General features: G+C 38.6%; 1 protein-coding gene across 9 annotated transcripts in view; it reads right to left on the bottom strand.

Moving 5' to 3' along the window:
• Positions 1-57: 57 nt before the first annotated feature.
• The window catches only part of LOC132893292 (tumor necrosis factor receptor superfamily member 14-like), a 36,392-nt gene continuing 15,555 nt past the window's right edge, over positions 58-20,894 (bottom strand). For 4 of the 9 annotated variants that reach the window (XM_060932265.1, XM_060932262.1, XM_060932263.1 and 1 more), the window contains exons 2-9: positions 19,196-19,626; positions 16,989-17,114; positions 16,702-16,857; positions 16,417-16,504; positions 7,153-7,325; positions 6,998-7,041; positions 6,436-6,473; positions 4,483-5,292 (exon numbers count right to left, since the gene is read on the bottom strand). In XM_060932265.1, coding sequence (XP_060788248.1) covers positions 4,968-5,292; positions 6,436-6,473; positions 6,998-7,041; positions 7,153-7,325; positions 16,417-16,504; positions 16,702-16,857; positions 16,989-17,114; positions 19,196-19,328 — 1,083 coding nt within the window. In that variant the 5' untranslated portion in view covers positions 19,329-19,626 and the 3' untranslated portion in view covers positions 4,483-4,967. The other 5 variants (XM_060932269.1, XM_060932268.1, XM_060932270.1 and 2 more) reach the window with 4 other exon arrangements.

Below are 20,894 nucleotides of genomic sequence, written 5' to 3'. Positions count from 1 at the left end.
CGGCCCCGGGGCTCGAACCCAGGACCTTCTTGCTGTGAGGCGACAGTGCTAACCACTACACCACCGTGCCGCCCGTCTCCAACAACATAATTAAATCTTTTCCAATTCACGCAGAACTTGTGAAGAAGTCTATTTCCAACGTAATGCCCAAATATTTATCTGATTGCGACAATATGAAGAGTGTCTGACAACATGGAAAGAATCCTTTTTGTAAACATCAGAAAAACAGCCCCTGACTACAGGTCCTAATCAATATATTAGTTTATGATCGCCCAGTTCACAATCTCATAACTTGCCACCATGAACATCTTTTCAATGGGGTCCTCATACACACATTCACCGTATGTTTTTGAACTGTGGAGGAAACCAGTTCAACTGCAGACAAGGGAGAACATGCAAACTCCACACAGAAAGGCCTTCATCAACCGCTGGACTCGAATCCAGAACCTTCTTGCTGTGAGGCGACAGTGCTAAGCACTACACCACCGTGCCAACATTCTTATGAAGATAAAAGATAAACAATGCCTGTAGAAACGCCCATTTTCTACAGTTTCTTTGCAGATATTGAGGTAAACACACACGTCTCTGTAGGCATCCCGTCTGTGTTGTCAGACACTTTTATAATAACATTATGAACCTGTCTGTGGCGAAAACAAGCAGCTTACTTTAATGCGGATGATTGCCCCGGAGAACTACACTGGAGAGCTGTGTAAACAATAACTGAGGTTCTCTGTGATAGACGTCTGTATTTATTACACATATAAAAAACATTGCTACATCTTTAAATTACATTATGTTGTGCAAAACACTGAAAAAGGAATTCATGTTAAATGATATACAGGATATTCTGTGATTGTAGAATTTAACAAAGTAAATAAATTATAGCTCGTTAGTCTGTACTTCAGCCACAATGTTCTGAGAATTCAGCTGAAACTCAGTACAGTAAGATCTGTCATATGTAGTTACATTTAGCATCACCTTAATATAGCTACAGTTTGCATACAAATACATAACTGAACTGCAGTATTTATTTGCTTAGTAAATTGTGCAGATGTTAATATAAATTCCATTAGGCAAATGACAATTACACAGTATCTAGGGGAGGAAAATAAAACACCAAATGTATAGACTACCAATCAAATGTTTGGTCACACCTTCTAATTCAATGTTTTTTCTTTATTTTAATTAATTAAAATACACTTCCTGTCTTAAAGTAATGATGGATGTTGTTTCTCTTTCCTTAGTTGAGCGGTTCCTGACACAATATGGATTACTACAGTTGTGGAATAGGGCTATTTACTGTATTTTTTACTATTTACTATTTGATCTCAAATGCATTAAGAAGGCAAGAAATTGCACGAATTAACTTTTGACAAGACACACCTGTTAACTGAAAAGTATTCCATGTGACTACCTCATGAAGCTGGTTAAGATAATGCCAAATAGTGTGCAAAGCGTCATCAAGATAAATGGTGGCTATTTTGAAGAATCTAAAATATGAAACATATTTAGTTTTTAACTTTTTTTTTGTTTACTACATAGTTCCGTATGTGTTCCCTATGTTATTTAATAGTTTTGATGTCTTCAGTATTGTTCTACATTACAATGTAGAAAATAGTCAAAATACAGAAAAATCTATAAATGAGTAGGTGTCCAAACTTTTGATTGCTACTGTATATATAGTATATACTGATATACTATACAGATTGATATTATACTCACTGCTCATTGCACACAGTTACACAGTAAATACCAGTAACAATACATGAAATATATATTTTATATGTATTGTACATAATTATGTATACCAGAAACAGTGGAACAATTAGTAATATGTGCATCATGGGTAAGCGTGATGTTTCTTTTAAAGTTGTTACTAAGATCACAAAGCACTATATTGCATAAGTCTCAGAAAGTGAATGTGCAATCAGCAAAGATCAGCTGCTATTCTCACATGAGATGTTTTTCAAAGCAGATTTTTTTTTTCTAGGCAGTGGAGATCATCAAGCACTGAGGTAACTGCCAGAGGCATGTTCATCAAGGGGGAAATACAGCTGCAAATATAAACTAAACTACTGACATTTCTTTCAGTGTGTACTATAAATGATTGTGTTATTGATATCAGAGAATAAGTTGTTAACTATATCATTAATCACATGCTGTCCTGTATTAAAAAAAAAGCTATTTTATTTTTATTGTAATCTTTTAAATGTAGTGACCTTTGTATAACTACATTATTCTGTTGAATGTTAAAATTATTAGGGAAAAATATTTATGTTTAGGGTGTCCTCAGTATTCCATTCACTCGCATGCTAATACTATAATACATGCTAATAAATACTAATGCTAGTATTTATTATTTATCATAAGAGATTGTAATTTGCTAATTTTCTCTCCCCAAAAAGCAAGGTTTTTGCAAGTGCTACACACATTTCTACATGAACAGCAGATATCTAGCTTCATTTACTATTCAAGCCTACATTATAGATGGTTATTCATACACTGTTTATACTTTGGTCACTGTATCTGAGCAGAAAATCTGACGGATCAGCTGGCTAAAATGGATTTTGAATGTAGTTATTTGAGTGCTGGTTATATTCAGGTCTATAGCTTATTGCTATGCACATACCACATGCAGGCCACATTCCTTCAGCCCAAGCCTCTCAACAAAAATACCACCCTGGGCCTGCATTCCACTTGATACAGCACTGCCAGTACCGAAAAAGTACTACATGTAGTACTGTATTATCAGTCTCTAAGATATTTCATGTTTGGTCCCCTACTTAGTATCGATTGTGAAAAAATTGTACTCACTAATTTTTTATAAACCTCACAGAATCGGAATCATAATAGATAAAGACATATATCTATAATACCCACGCTCAGCTGGTGCCCATGATGCAAGAGAATTACATTATATTTTGAATTTGATGCACACCACATGTGTTCATAGCACTCTGTGTGCTTTGTGTTGTTTTGGTCTGTTTCATGTGACATCACTGTATGACCATGCTGCCATATTTATGACCAAAAGATTCTGGAGTGGGCGGCACGGTGGTGTAGTGGTTAGCGCTGTCGCCTCACAGCAAGAAGGTCCTGGGTTCGAGCCCCGGGGCCGGCGAGGGCCTTTCTGTGTGGAGTTTGCATGTTCTCCCCGTGTCCGCGTGGGTTTCCTCCGGGTGCTCTGGTTTCCCCCACAGTCCAAAGACGCAGGTTAGGTTAACTGGTGACTCTAAATTGACCGTAGGTGTGAATGTGAGTGTGAATGGTTGTCTGTGTCTATGTGTCAGCCCTGTGATGACCTGGCGACTTGTCCAGGGTGTACCCTGCCTTTCGCCCGTAGTCAGCTGGGATAGGCTCCAGCTTGCCTGCGACCCTGTAGAAGGATAAAGCGGCTAGAGATAATGAGAATGAGATGAGATTCTGGAGTTACCAACTGGTATTAATTTGTTCTGATGTCTGATGTGACAGTAGCTGTTGAAAAGATTTTCACCAGCAATCAAGTGAGAAATTTGGATACCAACAAAACCCTCCATTCTCAGTAACGAGCATTTTATACTGGGTAGCTTGATTTGCTAGTTACACTGGCTATGTATGATAGTTACCGAGGTGGATATAGCTACATATGCTACGCTTAACAAATTATCAGAACATTTGTTGGTGACAGATGTGTACAGATTTTATGTTTGATGTTGTTTGTTGCTTACTGGTGGAGTTTATGAATAATAAATATCTTCTTGTACATATCTACTGACTTTATCTACATATCTACCTATGCTACACAGTTCACTGGTTAGCGGTATATTGTAAGTAACATAAATAAACTGTTATTTCTATTCATAAAGCTTGATAAATTGATGCTGCTGTTTACTTATCTGCCCAGAGATGGGAAACTTTTTTTATCTTTCATGTGTCACAGGTTCATTTCGCCAACCCATCCATCTACGAAGTACCAGCAGGCTACTGTGCACTATAAAGCCCGATTCAGACTCTTGTTGGTGTATGGAGATGGACTGTGAATTAAATGCAAATGTCTGCGATTGTTAGATTTGGCAATGGCAACGATGTCTATGCTGACTTCAGAGCTCTATATATTTTTCCTGGGGCTCGGTATGAATCAAAACATCAACATTTTTTGTAAGAATCACTTCTCAGATGCATTGCTTTTCTGCCGATGTTCAAAAATTATGCTCACAAATATGGCAGATAAAAGAAAATATTGTGACTGAAACAGCTCAAAATGGTTGATCTACTGTACTAGTATATGTTCCCATATGTCCCACTGAGGAAAACTTACCCTGAATGTCTTAACATATCACACAAAATTCAAATCACATTAGTCAAGATCACGTCCATCAGTCTCCTCTTCCCTGAACTCATGTATTCATCGAAGACCAAATCGAGTGTGTGTTACTTCATGCTCCTGGCGGTCACACCATTGTTTTCCACAGTCATTTTGAACTGGAGAAGCCACATTACAAGAATGATTAATGTGCTACTTTGATGAGATTTTACAAAAGTTAAACGATAAACACAAGCAAATTCTCTCGACTCAAAGAAAAATACATCATCTTGTAAAGTAAATTTTGTTGAAATTTTTAAGACAACTAAAACAGGTTGCGAGAAATCTGGATTTTAATACTCAGTATTTCATGGTCCGCCATGTTTATTTTGCATATGTGCGCGTGCTCAAAAGAGTCAGCGGTAGCAACCGTAAGACTGAACGGTAACGTATACACTCAACCTTCTACTCGAGCTACACAACAAATACAGTGAAGTTTTGCGATGTCTTCCAGTGAAAGTGAGATTTCTTTAAGTTTTTCTTCAGATTACTCTGATCATTTTGAATGCAAATCCCCTTGAGATGGCACAGAGTTTCAAAACAGTGATTTTAACGCTGTAATCCCATTTGATGAAAATCTAAAACCTCATGCAACTGAGGAGGATAGTAAAGCGAAACAAAAATGTCATTGCATCAGAACAAGAGGAGAAGCTTGGTGGTTTTCGGTTGTTATAGTGAACACTTCCCTGACCATCTTTAAGGTAAAAACAAATGTTTTAAAATCAAGGATGAAAATGATCATTTCAGATAGTTTGGACAAAATCGATGACAACAGAACATGTGACTTTTGATATCTCACCTTCCAGCGTTCTCTGGTACTGACAACAGAGACTTCAGTTTTCCAGATCACTGGTACAGCTCCAGAAACAAGTATTCTTCGAGATGCTTTGATATGGTGTGGTCTTGTAAAGCAGGAGCTGTCAAAATGTACCATACAAACCCCAAAGTGCCTATCGGGATCAAAATTTTTTCAGTGAAGTCTAGCAAACTTTATCCACTTCACACGATCTGTCTCATTTAGTGGCTATCGCATCTTCGAGTTGCTACGCACATGCACATGACTCTCAGGCTGACAAGGACTAATTACAGACACCTGTTGAGGATCAAAGCACAGTCACGGCGTGTGGATATAAGGACTCGGGCAACACCGAATTTTGTGACCTATACAGTACACTCTGTTTCTAAGTGTTCATTGTTACCAAGCTGTTCGTATTCTGTAGTGCTGTTCTGGTTCTGACTTTGTTTTGTTTATTAGATTCTCCCTCTTATCTGTGCCTCCAATACTTTGTTCGTGCCTCGCCTGACCATTGCTTGGTTGTCTACTCGGAGTTTGCCTTATGATTCAGATCTGCCTGCCTGCATGTTTTTAAATAAACACTCTTTCTGCGATTACCTCCGTTCATCCGCATCATGTCAGTACCTGACAGTGGTGAGTTACTGATTGAAATCCCTGCCTCGAGATCGGCTGTGGTGCTACAGTCTTGCACAGCACGACGACTCGGAGGCATCTTTTACATTACAAAAGTTTTTTATTTTTTTTAAATCATGATTTTTAGGCCTGCAAAGATTTAAAATCGCAACCTTCACACACTCGTATTACATATGACTTGTATTTTGGTTGAGTGTATGACGTCACTTCCCACGTCGACCCATTCCCTGACTGAGTTCAACAAAATGCAATGGCTGAAATGGCGGTCGTGAAAACTCGCCTTAGAAAAGGCATTTGTGCTACAAATTTTGAGAAAAATACCCCCACAGGTTTTATTGAAAGACTAAACGTTATAACTGCAAAGTTTGAAAGAGTTTCATCATTTTGGTAAAATCTCAAAGTAGCCATTCTTGGACAAGAAGAAAAATGATAGCAATCAAACATTTGTAAGAGTTAAGGATTGTACCACTAAAGAAAATAAAAACTGTAGTTTTGGTCAAATTTAACAAAATATATTATTACTTGTGATAAAATAACAGATACAATAACTTTAGTTCAAAACACATTCTGCATATTATCTCATTTCTACACATTTCCACTTTCAGGTCTGTATAGGGATCATACTATTTCGCAGCTCTAAGCATCTCTTCACATTGACTCTTACCTTTCTTCGCTTGTCAGTGGTAATGAAGTCTCTCTTTCCTTGTAAAACAAACAAAAGCAGATATCACACACACACATCACATTATCTCTAGCCGCTTTATCCTTCTACAGGGTCGCAGGCAAGCTGGAGCCTATCCCAGCTGACTACGGGCGAAAGGCGGGGTACACCCTGGACAAGTCGCCAGGTTATCACAGGGCTGACACATAGACACAGACAACCATTCACACTCACATTCACACCTACGGTCAATTTAGAGTCACCAGTTAACCTAACCTGCATGTCTTTGGACTGTGGGGGAAACCGGAGCACCCGGAGGAAACCCACACGGACACGGGGAGAACATGCAAACTCCACACAGAAAGGCCCTCGCCGGCCATGGGGCTCGAACCCGGACCTTCTTGCTGTGAGGCGACAGCGCTAACCACTACACCACCGTGCTGCCCTTTTAAATTAACTGTTAATGCAAAAATCTTTGGTCTTTCTTACTTCAATCTACTTCATTTAATTTCCATGAATAGAATATATTTAGAATATTTAGCTCTAACACTAAAGCAATACTTACACGTGTCTGGTTGGTTGAAAATCTCGGTTTCTCAGCAGTACCAGCTGATTTGGAGACAGTTTGGGGAAACAGATGTTACCAAAGTTTCCAATTTAAAAACAAAAAGCATTTAAAAGCCAAATAAAAAATTATACTTGGATTAATATGAAACTTGCCTGTCGGTGGGACTTTCTTATGCTTTATTAGAAAAACGATTACTCCAGCTACAACTACAACTGCCACTGCAACTATGATTCCAGCTATTAGATGGACTGGAGTTTTTCTTCCACATTCAACATCAAAATAATTTGTTCCTGGTGTTATTTCTTTAAGTCCCAAATCTTCACATCTGTCAAAGTAAAGTGAAATAGGTGGTGTACATTGGCACACCTGAGCTGGAAAAGGTGAACATATTAACAGTTCTAGCAAAGAACATTAAGTTTGCTGGCTATATTGACATCACTTATTCTGACCAAAAATAAAGCAGTTACTGAAGACAAATGAAAGAATGAATTGTGATTGATTATTACTGTTTTTGAGAACACTGAATTTATCATTCTAGAAAATCACAAGGCTTATTTGCGATTCATGAGCTTTGTTATCCAGTTTTACATAGTCTTGTACAACATGGCTTTCAGTCTCGGCCTGTTGTTTATTCATGAATAACTGAATGTGTAGACAAGTTAATTTGCATACACTCAGAAAATAAAGCACATTATTGTATCTTCAGGGGTACAATGGCTTGTCACTGGGGCAGTAACCTCAAAGGTACTTATTTGTACCCTTTATATACTGTTTGGGAACATATGTGTTGTAGGTACATTCAGTCCGTCTCTTTAAGAAACTACATTTCCCATCAGCCAACTTCCGCGTTGACCTACGTCACGCGTGGGTGGGATCATCAATGTCACATCCTCCATGAAAGCATAAGAAACCCGGGAACTCCTAGCTCCTCCTCTTTTGGCACCGTGATTCAACACGGACACAAGGGGGAGTCACTCACTCTGCGAGCAAACCCAAAAAGATGTCTTTTCTTTTCTTTCTTGCAAGAATCAGAGTTTCGCGCTTTTCTTTGTTTACCTTTGGCCACGGTAGACTCCAAGATCGCGCGATTTCAAACTCAGCTTGAGTTTACAACCAGTTTTTCATTTGTTCCTTATAAGTACGTACTACTGCAGCCCAGGCAGTTATTTTAAAGTTAAGAAGCGACTGGATCCTTTTTAACTCAAAAGCTGTGCACAGTATTTAATCAGAGACTTTCTTTTCATCACGAGCGACCACGCGTCGGATCAAGAAGTTCTCTGCTCCACGGAATCGATTCACGGAGCCCTCCACAATGGCGAAACTCCAAAGTCTCGGAACATCTCTTCATAATCTTACTAGAGGCAAGATACTGAGTAAGACTTGGCATTTGGGCAAAACCTAGTCTTAGGAATTAGCTTTTATTGAAGTAGTGTGAATTTAAACTCATGTTTAATTGTTACACTATAGACACAGCATGTTGAATTGATTTTTTTTGTTTGTTTTAATCTCTCAATTGTTTAATAGATAGGCTTTGCATGCTTCTCTTAATTCCCTATTAACACCTTTTGTCTTAACTCCAAGAGGTAGGATCCTTGGGCCTTAGCTAGCCACATACGGCTAATTCTTTGTCTAATTAGCAACCAAAGCTAGCTCACCAGGCCTCACAAACACCTTAGCTAAACACACGGCTAATTCTTTTGTTCCATTAGCCTCCAGGGCTAATTGTATTGTCTCAAGGGATCGCAAGGCCTCCACCACGTGGAGTTAGCTACACAGAGTTAATCTTTTGTCTCTAACACGTGGCGGTCCTCCCCCACACACACAAACACACCTTTAGCTAGCAACCAGAGCTAAATCCTTTGTTCTCAAACCCCACGTGGTGACACACCCTCCTTAGCTAGCTTTCCTCTGCCTTAGCTAAACACAAGGCTAATCTAGGCCTACACAAACACGTGGCCTCTCACAAACACACCTTAGCTAGCATTCCTTTGTCTTAGCTTAGCCACACGAGGTTAATCTAGGCCTTGGGTCGCCAACCCGCGGCTCGCGAGCCGCATGCGGCTCTTTGCCCGGTGTCATGCAGCTCTTACGTTCATATCGAAGTTTGTGTTTGTGTTTTTTTTTTTATGTGCGTGTGCGCTTTGCTTGAGTTCAGTATGGTATTTTCATCAAATGCATCTTCGCTTTGCTTGGGTATATTATGGTATTTTCAGGTCATGTCAAATGCGCATGTGCGTGAGATAATCGCTAAGTTTTTGGGCAATAGTGGGGCTGTTAAGCTCTTATTATCAGAAGAATTGTGCACAAAATGAAAAAAGCATGAAACTTTCAGAGTTTGTTCTTGAAGGCATAAGCTTTAATTTGAGACGTGGAGGCATTCTCAGTTTGACCTCTGGGGTCAGCTAGAGGTCATTGACCTCCATGATGGCACATTTCTATGCATGAAATTAGAAAAGACTGTATTTTAACACCTAAATGTGATGTAAATATAAAATAAATGTGTTTTTCCATGTTACTGGGCATGAAAAAATCATATAATACTGATATTCCTCTTAGGGGTAACTTCAGGGGTCAGGTAGAGGTCATTGACCTTTGAAATTTGAAGTTTCTATGCATGACATTCTAGACGGGTGTATCTTAGGATCTAAATGTGATAGAAATGTGAAATTAATGTGTATTTCCTTGTTTCTGACCATGAGAAACCCATTTTTAATACTGGTATTACTCTTACAGGTCATCTCTGGGGTCAGCTAGAGGTCACTGACCTCCAGCATAATGCATATCTATGCACGAAATTAGAAACGGGTGTATCTTAGGTTCTAAATGTGATAGAAATGTAAACTAAATGTGTATTTCCATGTTTCTGGCCATGATAAACTAATTTCTAATACTGATATCATTTTTATAAGTCACCTCTGAGGTCAGCTAGAGGTCACTGACCTCCACGATAATGCATTTCTAAGCATGAAATTAGAAACAATCTATCTTTGGATTAAAATGTGAAATACTGTAAATGTAAAGTAAATATATGATTCCATGTTTCTGGACATGACACAACTCATTTCTGATAAGTAAAACATCTCCAGTGGTCACAAACTATGTCAGAAGCTGAACACAGTTGCCCCATTTCCGTTGATAATTTCAAAGTGAGTAATGTTTTGGAGCATTTGCTCTCATTTGCACTAGAGTTGAAGAATACAGTATATTGTAGTTTAATTTTCAGTCATTTTAATGTTGGACATTGATAGGGCAATTCTAAATTCACAGGAATAACTATATGTCAGTCTAGCAGAGGTAGAGATTCAACGGAATTTTCATGTTCATGTTTTGTGTGTAGCCCATTATTTTCCCGCGGTTCAGAGTGGGGCAAGGGGTGTGGTTTTCCCGCACTTGGAACCTTCAAAACCTGTGTGCTCCTATCTCTTTCTCACTCTCTCCCAACACTGTTCAGCAGCACGGGAAAATAAACAGTAGACTCAGTAGTACAAGTGCACCCTTGTGTGTTTTCTTTCCTTTCTTTTAGATAATAAGAAGACAGAGAATTAGTAAATAGCCCTATAGTAATAGTTATATTTTAAATACCACCATATCATTTAAACTATTTTTTGTTGCTCATATTGTTAACCCCAGTTTATTTTTGATAAAGAGATAAATGCTCTTGTACCATATGGCACATTAGCTGTGTGTTAACTCCTTGATACACTATGGCAAAACGCCATATGCTGGTAGACTTAACCAAATGTCACACATTAAAACAACCCAAATCACAAATTAATTGGGATTTTTGTGCTCTGTGCCAGTTAGACACTAGCGAGGCATTGCAATGTCCTGCGAAATCTTCCAAGAAACCTGCTGGTGTTGGTTATGTGTCATTAGCTAATGATCTTTTGGAGTTCAAACAACTTGGTGTTTTTCCCATGGGGATTGATCTTGCTAGACTAGATGAGGGCACAGGTTTTCAGGATACACTGTCCGCTAACACTGCAAAGTGGCACGTCTTGTCGGCTGAAATTTAACCAGAATGAAATCAGCAGACATAAAAGGGCCATGCAGAACGAGATGCAACCGTGCACTTCAATGCGTCACTCTCGTTCGGCTGACAGCAAACCTGTGCAAACTGAACTGCCTGTGTGCTTCTTTTGCAATGATGCTGGATCTGAAAAACTACATGAAGTAGCAACAAAACAGATGGATGCAAATGTTCGCAAATATGCAATACAGTTGGAGGACACAGAGCTACTTGCAAAGCTATCTCCTGGAGATATGATTGCCCTTGAAGCAAAGTACCATCTTACTTGCCTAATGAAACTGTACAACAGAGCAAGACAAACGGTTTACGTCAGTAATGATGATGAAGCTCGCCTTCATAGTCTTGCCTTTGCTGAACTGGTTGCTTTCACTGATGATGTGTGTGACAATGAATATGCTCCAATATTCAAACTAGCTGACTTGGGTGAAATGTACAGAAAACGATTAGAACAACTAGGTGTATGTGTAAATAGTCGTGTTCACACCACCAGACTAAAGAACAGACTACTCGCAGTCCTGCCTGATCTACAGGCAAACTGTCAAGGAAGGGACACTCTGCTCACATTTAAACAGGATGTAGGGGACGCTCTCCTGAAAGCATCTAAATATGACGATGAGGCTCTGTACTTAGTAAGAGCTGCACAACTTATCCGCAGGGATTTGTTTGCCAAAAAGTATGTGTACAGAATGTACAGAATCATAGAAATACAAATTTAGTTTACATTTCTATCACATTTAGAACCTGAGGTACACCCGTTTCTAATTTTATGCATAGAAATGCATTATGCTGGAGGTCAGTGACCTCTAGCTGACCCCAGAGATGACCTGTAAGAGTAATATCAGTATCAAAAATGGGTTTCTCATGGTCAGAAACAAGGAAATACACATTAACTTCACATTTCTATCACATTTAGATCCTAAGATACACCCGTCTAGAATTTCATGCATAGAAACTTCAAATTTCAAAGGTCAATGACCTCTACCTGACCCCTGAAGTTACACCTAAGAGGAATATCAGTATTATATGTGATTTTTTCATGTCCAGGCACATGGAAAAACACATTTATTTTACATTTACATCACATTTAGATGTTAAGATACAGCCTTTTCTAATTTCATGCATAGAAATGTGATATCATGGAGGTCAATGACCTCTAGCTGACCCCAGAGGTCAAACTGAGAATGCCTCCACGTCTCAAATTAAAGCTTATGCCTTCAAGAACAAACCCTGAAAGTTTCATGCTTTTTTCATTTTGTGCACAATTGTTATGCTTAACAGGCCCACTACAAGGTGTATCTTGTGTCAAGTAGCCTCTCAAAATGGCAATGAAAAAATGCACAGCAAAATGAAAATCTGAAGACGAACATAGGACATTTTTAACAGAGTGGGAGAGTTTATACTTTTTTGTTGAACGTAATGGCAAGCCATTCTGCCTTATATGTCAGTTGTCATTAGCTCATTTCAAAGCTTCCCGCCTCCCTGAATAAGCAAGGAGCCAGATATGCAACACTAATTGAAAACCTGTACGAAAGCTTTGTAACCCGGTTCCGTGATATACAACTGAAAAGGCCACAGGTTACGTTCCTCGTCGACCCATTCAATGCGGAGATGGACTGTTTGAAAGCCCTGCTTGTCACAGATGAGGCTGCGGCTGAGTTGGAGATGATCGATCTTCGTGAGGAAGACCAACTGAAACCTGTTTTGAGGGAAGGCACCATTGAGTTTTGGAAAAGTGTGCCATTGGAAAAATACCCGAATGTGAAACGGGCTGCGCTTAAGATACTGTCAATGTTTGGGTCAACATACGTCTGCGAGTCTGTGTTCTCTACCATGAAACATGTGAAGTCAAAGCATCGTTCTGTTCTGACTGAAACCCATGTGAAAGAACTGCTTCGAGTGGCAACGACGGAATACAAGCCAGATTTGAAGAGGATTGTTCAGGGCAAGGAATGTCAGAAGTCCCACTAAGCAACATGCATAGTAAGTGCACACAATATTGATTGCTGTAAATGACTGGCCTGTGGTATTAGTACTGACTGAAGGAGTAAATTTCTCTCATGTTGGCGTGTGACATTTACTATTAATCTGGCTGAGCAGAGGTGCGTGTGTGTCTGTGAGAGAGAGAGAGAGAGAGAGCGAGGGGGGGGCGATGTTCATGTGCGGTCATGTGTATAGTGTGGCTTTTTTTTTGGTAATGCCATGAGTCCCACTAAGCAGCATGCATAGTAAGTGCACACAATGTTCATTGTTAAAAATGACTGGCCTCAGCCTGTGGTCTTAGTACTGTAGGAGTAAATATGTTGGTGTGTGACATTTACTATTAATCTGGCTGAGCAGAGGTGTGTGTGTGTGTGAGAGAGAGAGAGAGAGAGAGACAGGAAGGGATGGGTGATGTTCGTGTGCCCTTGTATATGATGTGGCTCTTTGTGGTAATACAGTAAAAAATGTGGCTCTTGGTCTTCAACTGGTTGGCCACCCCTGATCTAGGCCTACATGAACATGTGGTCACAGGCCTCACCTGGCTTCACAAACACACCTCAGTTAGCATCCCACGCTAGCTTCTTTCTTTTGCTAGGCCATAGGCCTTACTACGTGGTCAACTCCTCCCCCACAAACACACGTGGAGTTAGCTACCAGAGCTAATTCTCTTGTGTAGACCACACACACACAAGGCCTCTCTCTCACACACACACACACCTCACTGTTTGTATATATTTCAACTGCTATTATCCATTTTTATCTTTGTTATAATAAATTAATTTATTATTGAAACTGTGTGTTTATTTGTGTTCCAATATCTCTGAAGTCCCCAATCTCCAAAGAATTCTAAAAGGTGCATATGATTTATATATGGTAAGTGATCATAATAATTTGGAATATACCATAATTTAGCTGTTTGGTAATTTATTATTAAGCACCAAAATTAATGGTATTAATTAATGACTGATTAATGAGACTGATTCCATGAGTGATTTAATGATAACATGAGACTGATTCACTGAAAATGATTCAAATGAGACTGATTCAATTTAATTATTAACCTTCAGATTTAATGAGATTGATCACTCAATTACCCAAATGCACCTACAATGTACTTTTTTGGCCTTAAAAAGGTACATGTACACCCCTTTTTGACCAACAGGGAACAGGTTTTTGAACTAGTTGCAACCAGGATTCTTTGAACCTTGGTGCCAGCAAGTGAATGGGCCCACATTTTCACCAGATTTGAGCATAACCATTGTAATGATGAACTGAGGGTGCTGCACAATTCACAGTGGGAGTATAGTATCAAGATGGTGGTGTACATTGATTATCTCTGAACTTTTTTTCTGTTATTGTAGTTGTTTGTTTTCAGTCCATTTTTTCTGAAGGTGTATCCTTTTCATTGCATTCTCCATTGCTGCACTCCACTTCCTATCTAAACCAATGGCACCCACAGAAGTCATCACAGTTTGGGCTGGAAAACCTAGCTTTGGTTTGTTTCCATCTGGGAACCAACTTTTCAGGTTCTGAACCAATTTATTTTTGATTGAAATACTTTGAATTGTTCAAAATTTGGTGCGTGAATCAGAATGGAACCCATTCCCTGTTGGTTGAAAAGGGCTATCCAAAAATGAGCCCAAGGAGGTACATTAGTGTAGAATGTATCTTGAGGGACAGAAATGAACACCTACTGTACCACTATTTCTGACAGTGTAGACTGCAGAGATGTAAATGGGCTGCCATCATTTACAGTCTGTCTCAGACAATCCTTTTCGGATTGATAGTCAGTGAGCTTTTGGGGACAGGTTATCTGATGTTTGACGTGAACATGAACTGAAACTATTCACCTGTATTTGCATGATTTTATGCATTGTGCTACTGCCACATGATTAGCTGATTGTATAACTACATGAATATGTGTGTGTACAGGGGTTTACTGTTTGACCTTTAAATACCATCTTAGGTTACCAGTTTGGTCATTAAGCATTGATTTTAATTAATTTATTGCATTCAAAACACCCCTAACTCACAGAGGGAAAAAAAAATCCTCAGAAGCCTGTAAGTCAAATAACACTTTACTTAGCTAACTACTATGCATTGGAGAATGAAAGTCCTGTTCATTTTGTTTTGAACTTGACTGTAATCAGTTATGAAACAAAGTATGCGTACATTTGAGTGAGAAAAGTATGCAAGACTGCTGAAAATGCTTTGCTGAAGTGAACTCACTGCTAAAAATCATTATAAAAATACTTTTCCCAAGGTCCTAAAATTTTTTTTTTCAAATCAGGTATTATTATATATAATATTTAAAAATCTCTGGGAATAAGTAAACCCAACATACTGACCCATAACATAATGAAGAGAAAAAAATAAAGAGAAACAAAGATGACAAAAAGAAATGAAAATACACGACATGTTCCCCACATTCAGGCCTGCATTCAAGATTTCGGAAGAAAATATCAGAAATAATTAAAATATCCTGCAAACTAGATTTTTTAGATATCATCTTGTCTGACAATGGTCAGTCTTTTATTGAAAAAAAAGTTTCATCCTTACACGTCATTGAGTGGCTCGGTTCCTACTGCTTTGTGATCACCTGTTAAGTTTCCCACTGAAGCCATTAAAAGCTTTTCACTTTATTTCTTTCATCTTTGTCAGTGTAATTCAATGCTTTAAACTCTCTTAATATACAGTCAAGTCAAGTTTGTTTGTAAAGCACTTTTAACAGTAGACGTTGTCCCAAAGCAGCTTTACAGAATTTGAATGACCCAAGACATGAGCTAATTTTATCCCTAATCTATCCCAAATGAGCAAGCCTGTGGCAACGGTGGCAAGGAAAAACTCCCCCAGACGACACGAGGAAGAAACCTTGAGAGGAACCAGACCCAAAAGGGAACCCACCCTCACCTGGACAACAACAGACAACATGACTATAACATTAACAGTTTTAACATGAAGTCAGTTTCGTTGATGTTATAAACTCTTCATTGATGGAAACTTGAGTGCAAAACTGTTCATGACAACTGCAGTCCTAAAGTTAGCAAGTCAACTGTAGTCCTCAGCCATAAAAGCATTACTGTAAGAGTCCAGAATAATAAACAAATTAACAAATAAACAAATAAAGTATACAAAGGAAATAAACGGCGGGCAGGGGACTGGAAGGAAACTTCAGAAATATTAAACACAATAATTATACCAGAAATTAAAACCAAGAAACTTAAAAAAAAAAAAAAAAAGTTCAACTTGTAAGATACCTTATAGGATAGCAATATTTATTTACATTTTATTATAAAACATGACCATATTTATTACAATATTTTGGAGTTTCATTGCTCTACTTTTCAGTTACTGTTATCTTCATTCGCTAATCAGAATGATCATTTGCTGACAAGTGAACACTCACTTTGTATGTGGCTTACAAATTTGAAGGCTGCCGTTGGAGTAGGTACCATCTGCACACACTGCACATTCAGCATCTTTAACTGCTGTTCCTGCAAAGACACATATGTGGCTGAGTGAATAAATAATTAGTAAACAATACCACCTGCAACCCTGTAGAACAGGATAAGTGGCTACAGATAATGGATGGATGGATGGATAATACCAGCTCCTGCAACCCAGTAATTTAAAGATTGCATAGGTGCTACTGAGAAAGTATGTGATATAAAGAAGATGGCATTACACAAACCTTTCTGCTTTATGTATTGTCCAGGGCTGCATTTTGTGTGTTCCACAGCATATCTACAGCTGTCCCTGTATTCATCAGTACAATAAAATCCCTCCAGTGGCTCACAAACTGTATCTGAAGTTCGTGTGCAGGCTGTTTTGACTCTTAATCCCGGTCCTGTTAAAAAAAAATAAATAAATAAAATAAGTAAATATATATACAATCACTGTACAGAACATTTCTAATATCCTAAATCAATATTGTAAATACATAATGCACATAAAATATTATATGAAACATAGACTTACCAGGATCACACACTGTACAGGTAATGCAACTTGGAAGGCCATTGGGTTCAGCAGTGTAAGTAGAGCCAACACACGGCATACAGGTTGTGCTGGTGAATTCAGTGCAATGTCTATAAACTCGGTTTCCTAAAAATATATTAGAGATGAACTGAATAATAATTTACTTTCATGGAAGTTCATTTGCAGTTACCCGTTTGAGTATATGGTAAATTTGCACTGATCTGTATATTTAACAGTTATTCCATGAAATCAAGTCATACATGAGCTGATGGCCGATGAGGCCCATAGCACCGAGTTGGCTATAAGCCATGTACTGTACGATGAGATTGAGTGGAATAACTGTTTTATTCTATCCACATTCACTGGATTTTGAGAAACAGAGCATCTCATCTCATTATCTCTAGCCGCTTTATCCTGTTCTACAGGGTCGCAGGCAAGCTGGAGCCTATCCCAGCTGACTACGGGCGAAAGGCGGGGTACACCCTGGACAAGTCGCCAGGTCATCACAGGGCTGACACATAGACACAGACAACCATTCACACTCTCATTCACACCTACGGTCAATTTAGAGTCACCAACCTAACCTGCATGTCTTTGGACTGTGGGAGAACCCGGAGCACCCGGAGGAAACCCACGCGGACATGGGGAGAACATGCAAACTCCACACAGAAAGGCCCTCACCAGCCACGGGGCTCGAACCCAGACCTTCTTGCTGTGAGGCAACAACGCTAACCACTACACCACCGTGCCGCCCAGAAACAGAGCATTTTTATTTTTATTTTTTGCACATTCGATAAATAAAAACTTTATACAAAACATCCGACAAAATAATTTCTGCTTAGAATGTAAGCAAACCAGTGAAATGACAGTAGCAATTTGTGAAAAATGCTCTAATAATAATTCTTGAAAAATAAAAAAAGATACGTTCTTACCATCAAATACTTTCATTCCATATTTTTTTTGCTTATTTTTGTATTTTTTGGGGTTTTGTTTTCGTGTAGAGTTTTTATTTCATCCTCAGTTGGTTCAGTAACACGGTCTGCCATTGTCTTCTTCTTGAGGGTTTTTTTGCAATTGGCAAACCAACTTTAAGGTGCATTACCGCCACTGACTGGGCTGGAGTGCAGAACAGGAGATATTGGGGGGGAGAAAACATTATTTTAGCTATTTCTGTTTCTTTTAAATACTTGAAAACAAAGTGATATGTCTGACTTGATGTGCTCCGCCATTTAATTTTTCTCTACTCATGGTATATGAGTTGATAGCCTAATTGTAGAGTCGCCAATCAGCGCGCACGATTGCTCATATCCAGTCAATGTGGATAGAATAAATTCACATTCTAGTAGGGGTCGACAGATATGTTTTTCTTCTGGGCCGACAACAGTTCAGTTTATTAGTAATAAAGGACACCATTAACCGATATTTGAGGCTGATATTCACTGACAGTAAATTTGATATTTGGAGTTTGAAAATATACAAGAATTCAATTCTTACTCACATCTTATTTTAAACAATGTTTAATATTAGAATATTATAGAACAAAGTACTCTGAACAAAAGCTGTATGAAAAGTTTACTGATAACAATTGGCATCTCATAGCATGTACACTGCCAGAAATGGGATACAGTAGGAGTCCATTTCTGTACCCCACGGTGTAGTTTAATGTACCCGCTCAGGCTCATCGTTGGACCTCAAGGCAACAATGTACCGTTTTAAGCCTGAAAAAGTACATATAAGTGCCCAAGGAGTATATAAGGTGTACAAATACATACTTTAGAGGGTGACGAGCAGTTGTACCCCTAAAGACACAATAATGTACTTTATTTTCTGAGAGTGTATGTGAAAGTGAGTGAGCAAAATTATATGACAGAGTCCACTGTGTTTTTTGCCAACTGCATTGCTCAACCTTGACACGTCCTTACCTTTCCTCTCACTGAAGCGACTGCAGGTGCTGCTTTAATGTGTTTTTCACAAACATTGAAAAACACGTTTGGTGGTGGTGGGGGTTCTTTCTTTCTTTTTTTTTTTAACTGTGTTGCATCAGATAGGCCATGTATAATAATGCACATACATAACAAAAACGCTTTTATCAGCAAGAAAACAAATTTAAGTGTTGAATCAAACAACAGGAAAATCACTGAATATCGGCTCCGATTATCGGTCGACCCCTAATTTCTAGACCATAATTCCATATTAAATCTCATTACCAGCTGAACACATGGGGCAGCATTCTCCATTTATCTCATATTCAGCTCGTGCACAAGCACAAATACACAGTTCAATATTCAGTAAGAAAATAGAAGTAATAATGAAAGTATGCTCCAGAATGGAAATCATCATGAAAGTGCTGATCAGACATCTTCAAAAAGAGGAAATAAGCCTTTCATCCCCGCTCTTCATGGCCTTCCACATTGCTTTCAGTTCATCTATGTTCAGTTCATTGCGTTCAGTTCATCTGTGTTCAGTTCATCTGTTTCCAGTCAAGTTTATTTCCCCATTGAAGGTAGTCCGACTCTGATTGAGACTAACTCAGAAATTTCACTTCTGAAAAGATTTGCTGATACAGTTCCTGAATCATTTTAGAGCTGCATTAGACTTTCTGAACTTTTGTCAGCATTCTGATTTGTTGGAGATTAATCTGAAAAAGAAAAGCAGACTTTTTAGGATACGTAAAATAATTTGTCATAAATAAAAAACAAGTAAACAAATCAAGTAAACAACTGGTTTGGAGAAAGAAAGAGAAAAAATATTTATTATCCCTTTCACTTTATGCTCCTCTCAGTGTGTAATCAATGTGATGAAGTAAAAGTAAATGTGAATGAGGTTTAAAAAAAAAAAACTTTTAAAGTATTTAATTTTGCTTGAGGCTTTAAGCTGTTTTGGCTGAGTACCAAACTGTGGTAACCAATAGAAAACCCAAGTCAGGAACTAAAATTTAGAAATCAGTCAATGTTACTAACCCAGCAGTGTGAAAACAATTTAGGCTAAACAGAAAAAAAAATAATGCAACACTTTTTTAGTTATGACAAACTTAATAATAAAACAATGTTCAACCAACAAACTATATTCCATCTATCACCTGTAGCCACTTATCCTAATAAGTACAGTGGTGCTTGAAAGTTTGTGAACCCTTTAGAATTTGATATTTCTGCATAAATATGACCTAAAACATAATCAGATTTTCACACAAGTCCTAAAAGTAGATAAAGAGAACCCAGTTAAACAAATGAGACAAAAATATTATACTTGGTCATTTATTTATTGAGGAAAATGATCCAATATTACATATCTGTGAGTGGCAAAAGTATGTGAACCTTTAGGATTAGCAGTTAATTTGAAGGTGAAATTAGAGTCAGGTGTTTTCAATCAATGGGATGACAATCAGGTGTGAGTGGGCACCCTGTTTTATTTAAAGAACAGGGATCTATCAAAGTCTGAGCTTCACAACACATGTTTGTGGAAGTGTATCATGGCACGAACAAAGGAGATTTCTGAGGACCTCAGAAAAAGTGTTGTTGATGCTCATCAGGCTGGAAAAGGTTACAAAACCATCTCTAAAGAGTATGGACTCCACCAATCCACAGTCAGACAGATTGTGTACATCTCATCTCATTATCTCTAGCTGCTTTATCCTGTTCTACAGGGTCGCAGGCAAGCTGGAGCCTATCCCAGCTGACTACAGGCGAAAGGCGGGGTACACCCTGGACAAGTCGCCAGGTCATCACAGGGCTGACACATATGGCCCTTTTCCACTACCCTTTTTCAGCTCACTTCAGCTCGCTTCAGCTCACTTCAGCCCGACACGGCTCGCATTTCGACTACCAAAAACCAGCACGACTCAGCTCGCTTCAGCCCTGCTTAGCCTCTAAAACTCGCACCGTTTTGGAGTGGGGCTGAAGCGAGCCA

This window comes from Neoarius graeffei, chromosome 10 (genome assembly GCF_027579695.1).
Source record: "Neoarius graeffei isolate fNeoGra1 chromosome 10, fNeoGra1.pri, whole genome shotgun sequence".
Taxonomy (NCBI): Eukaryota; Metazoa; Chordata; class Actinopteri; order Siluriformes; family Ariidae; genus Neoarius; species Neoarius graeffei.
The sequence above is the reverse complement of the archived record's forward strand: the minus strand, read 5'-3'. Positions and strand labels throughout refer to the sequence as shown.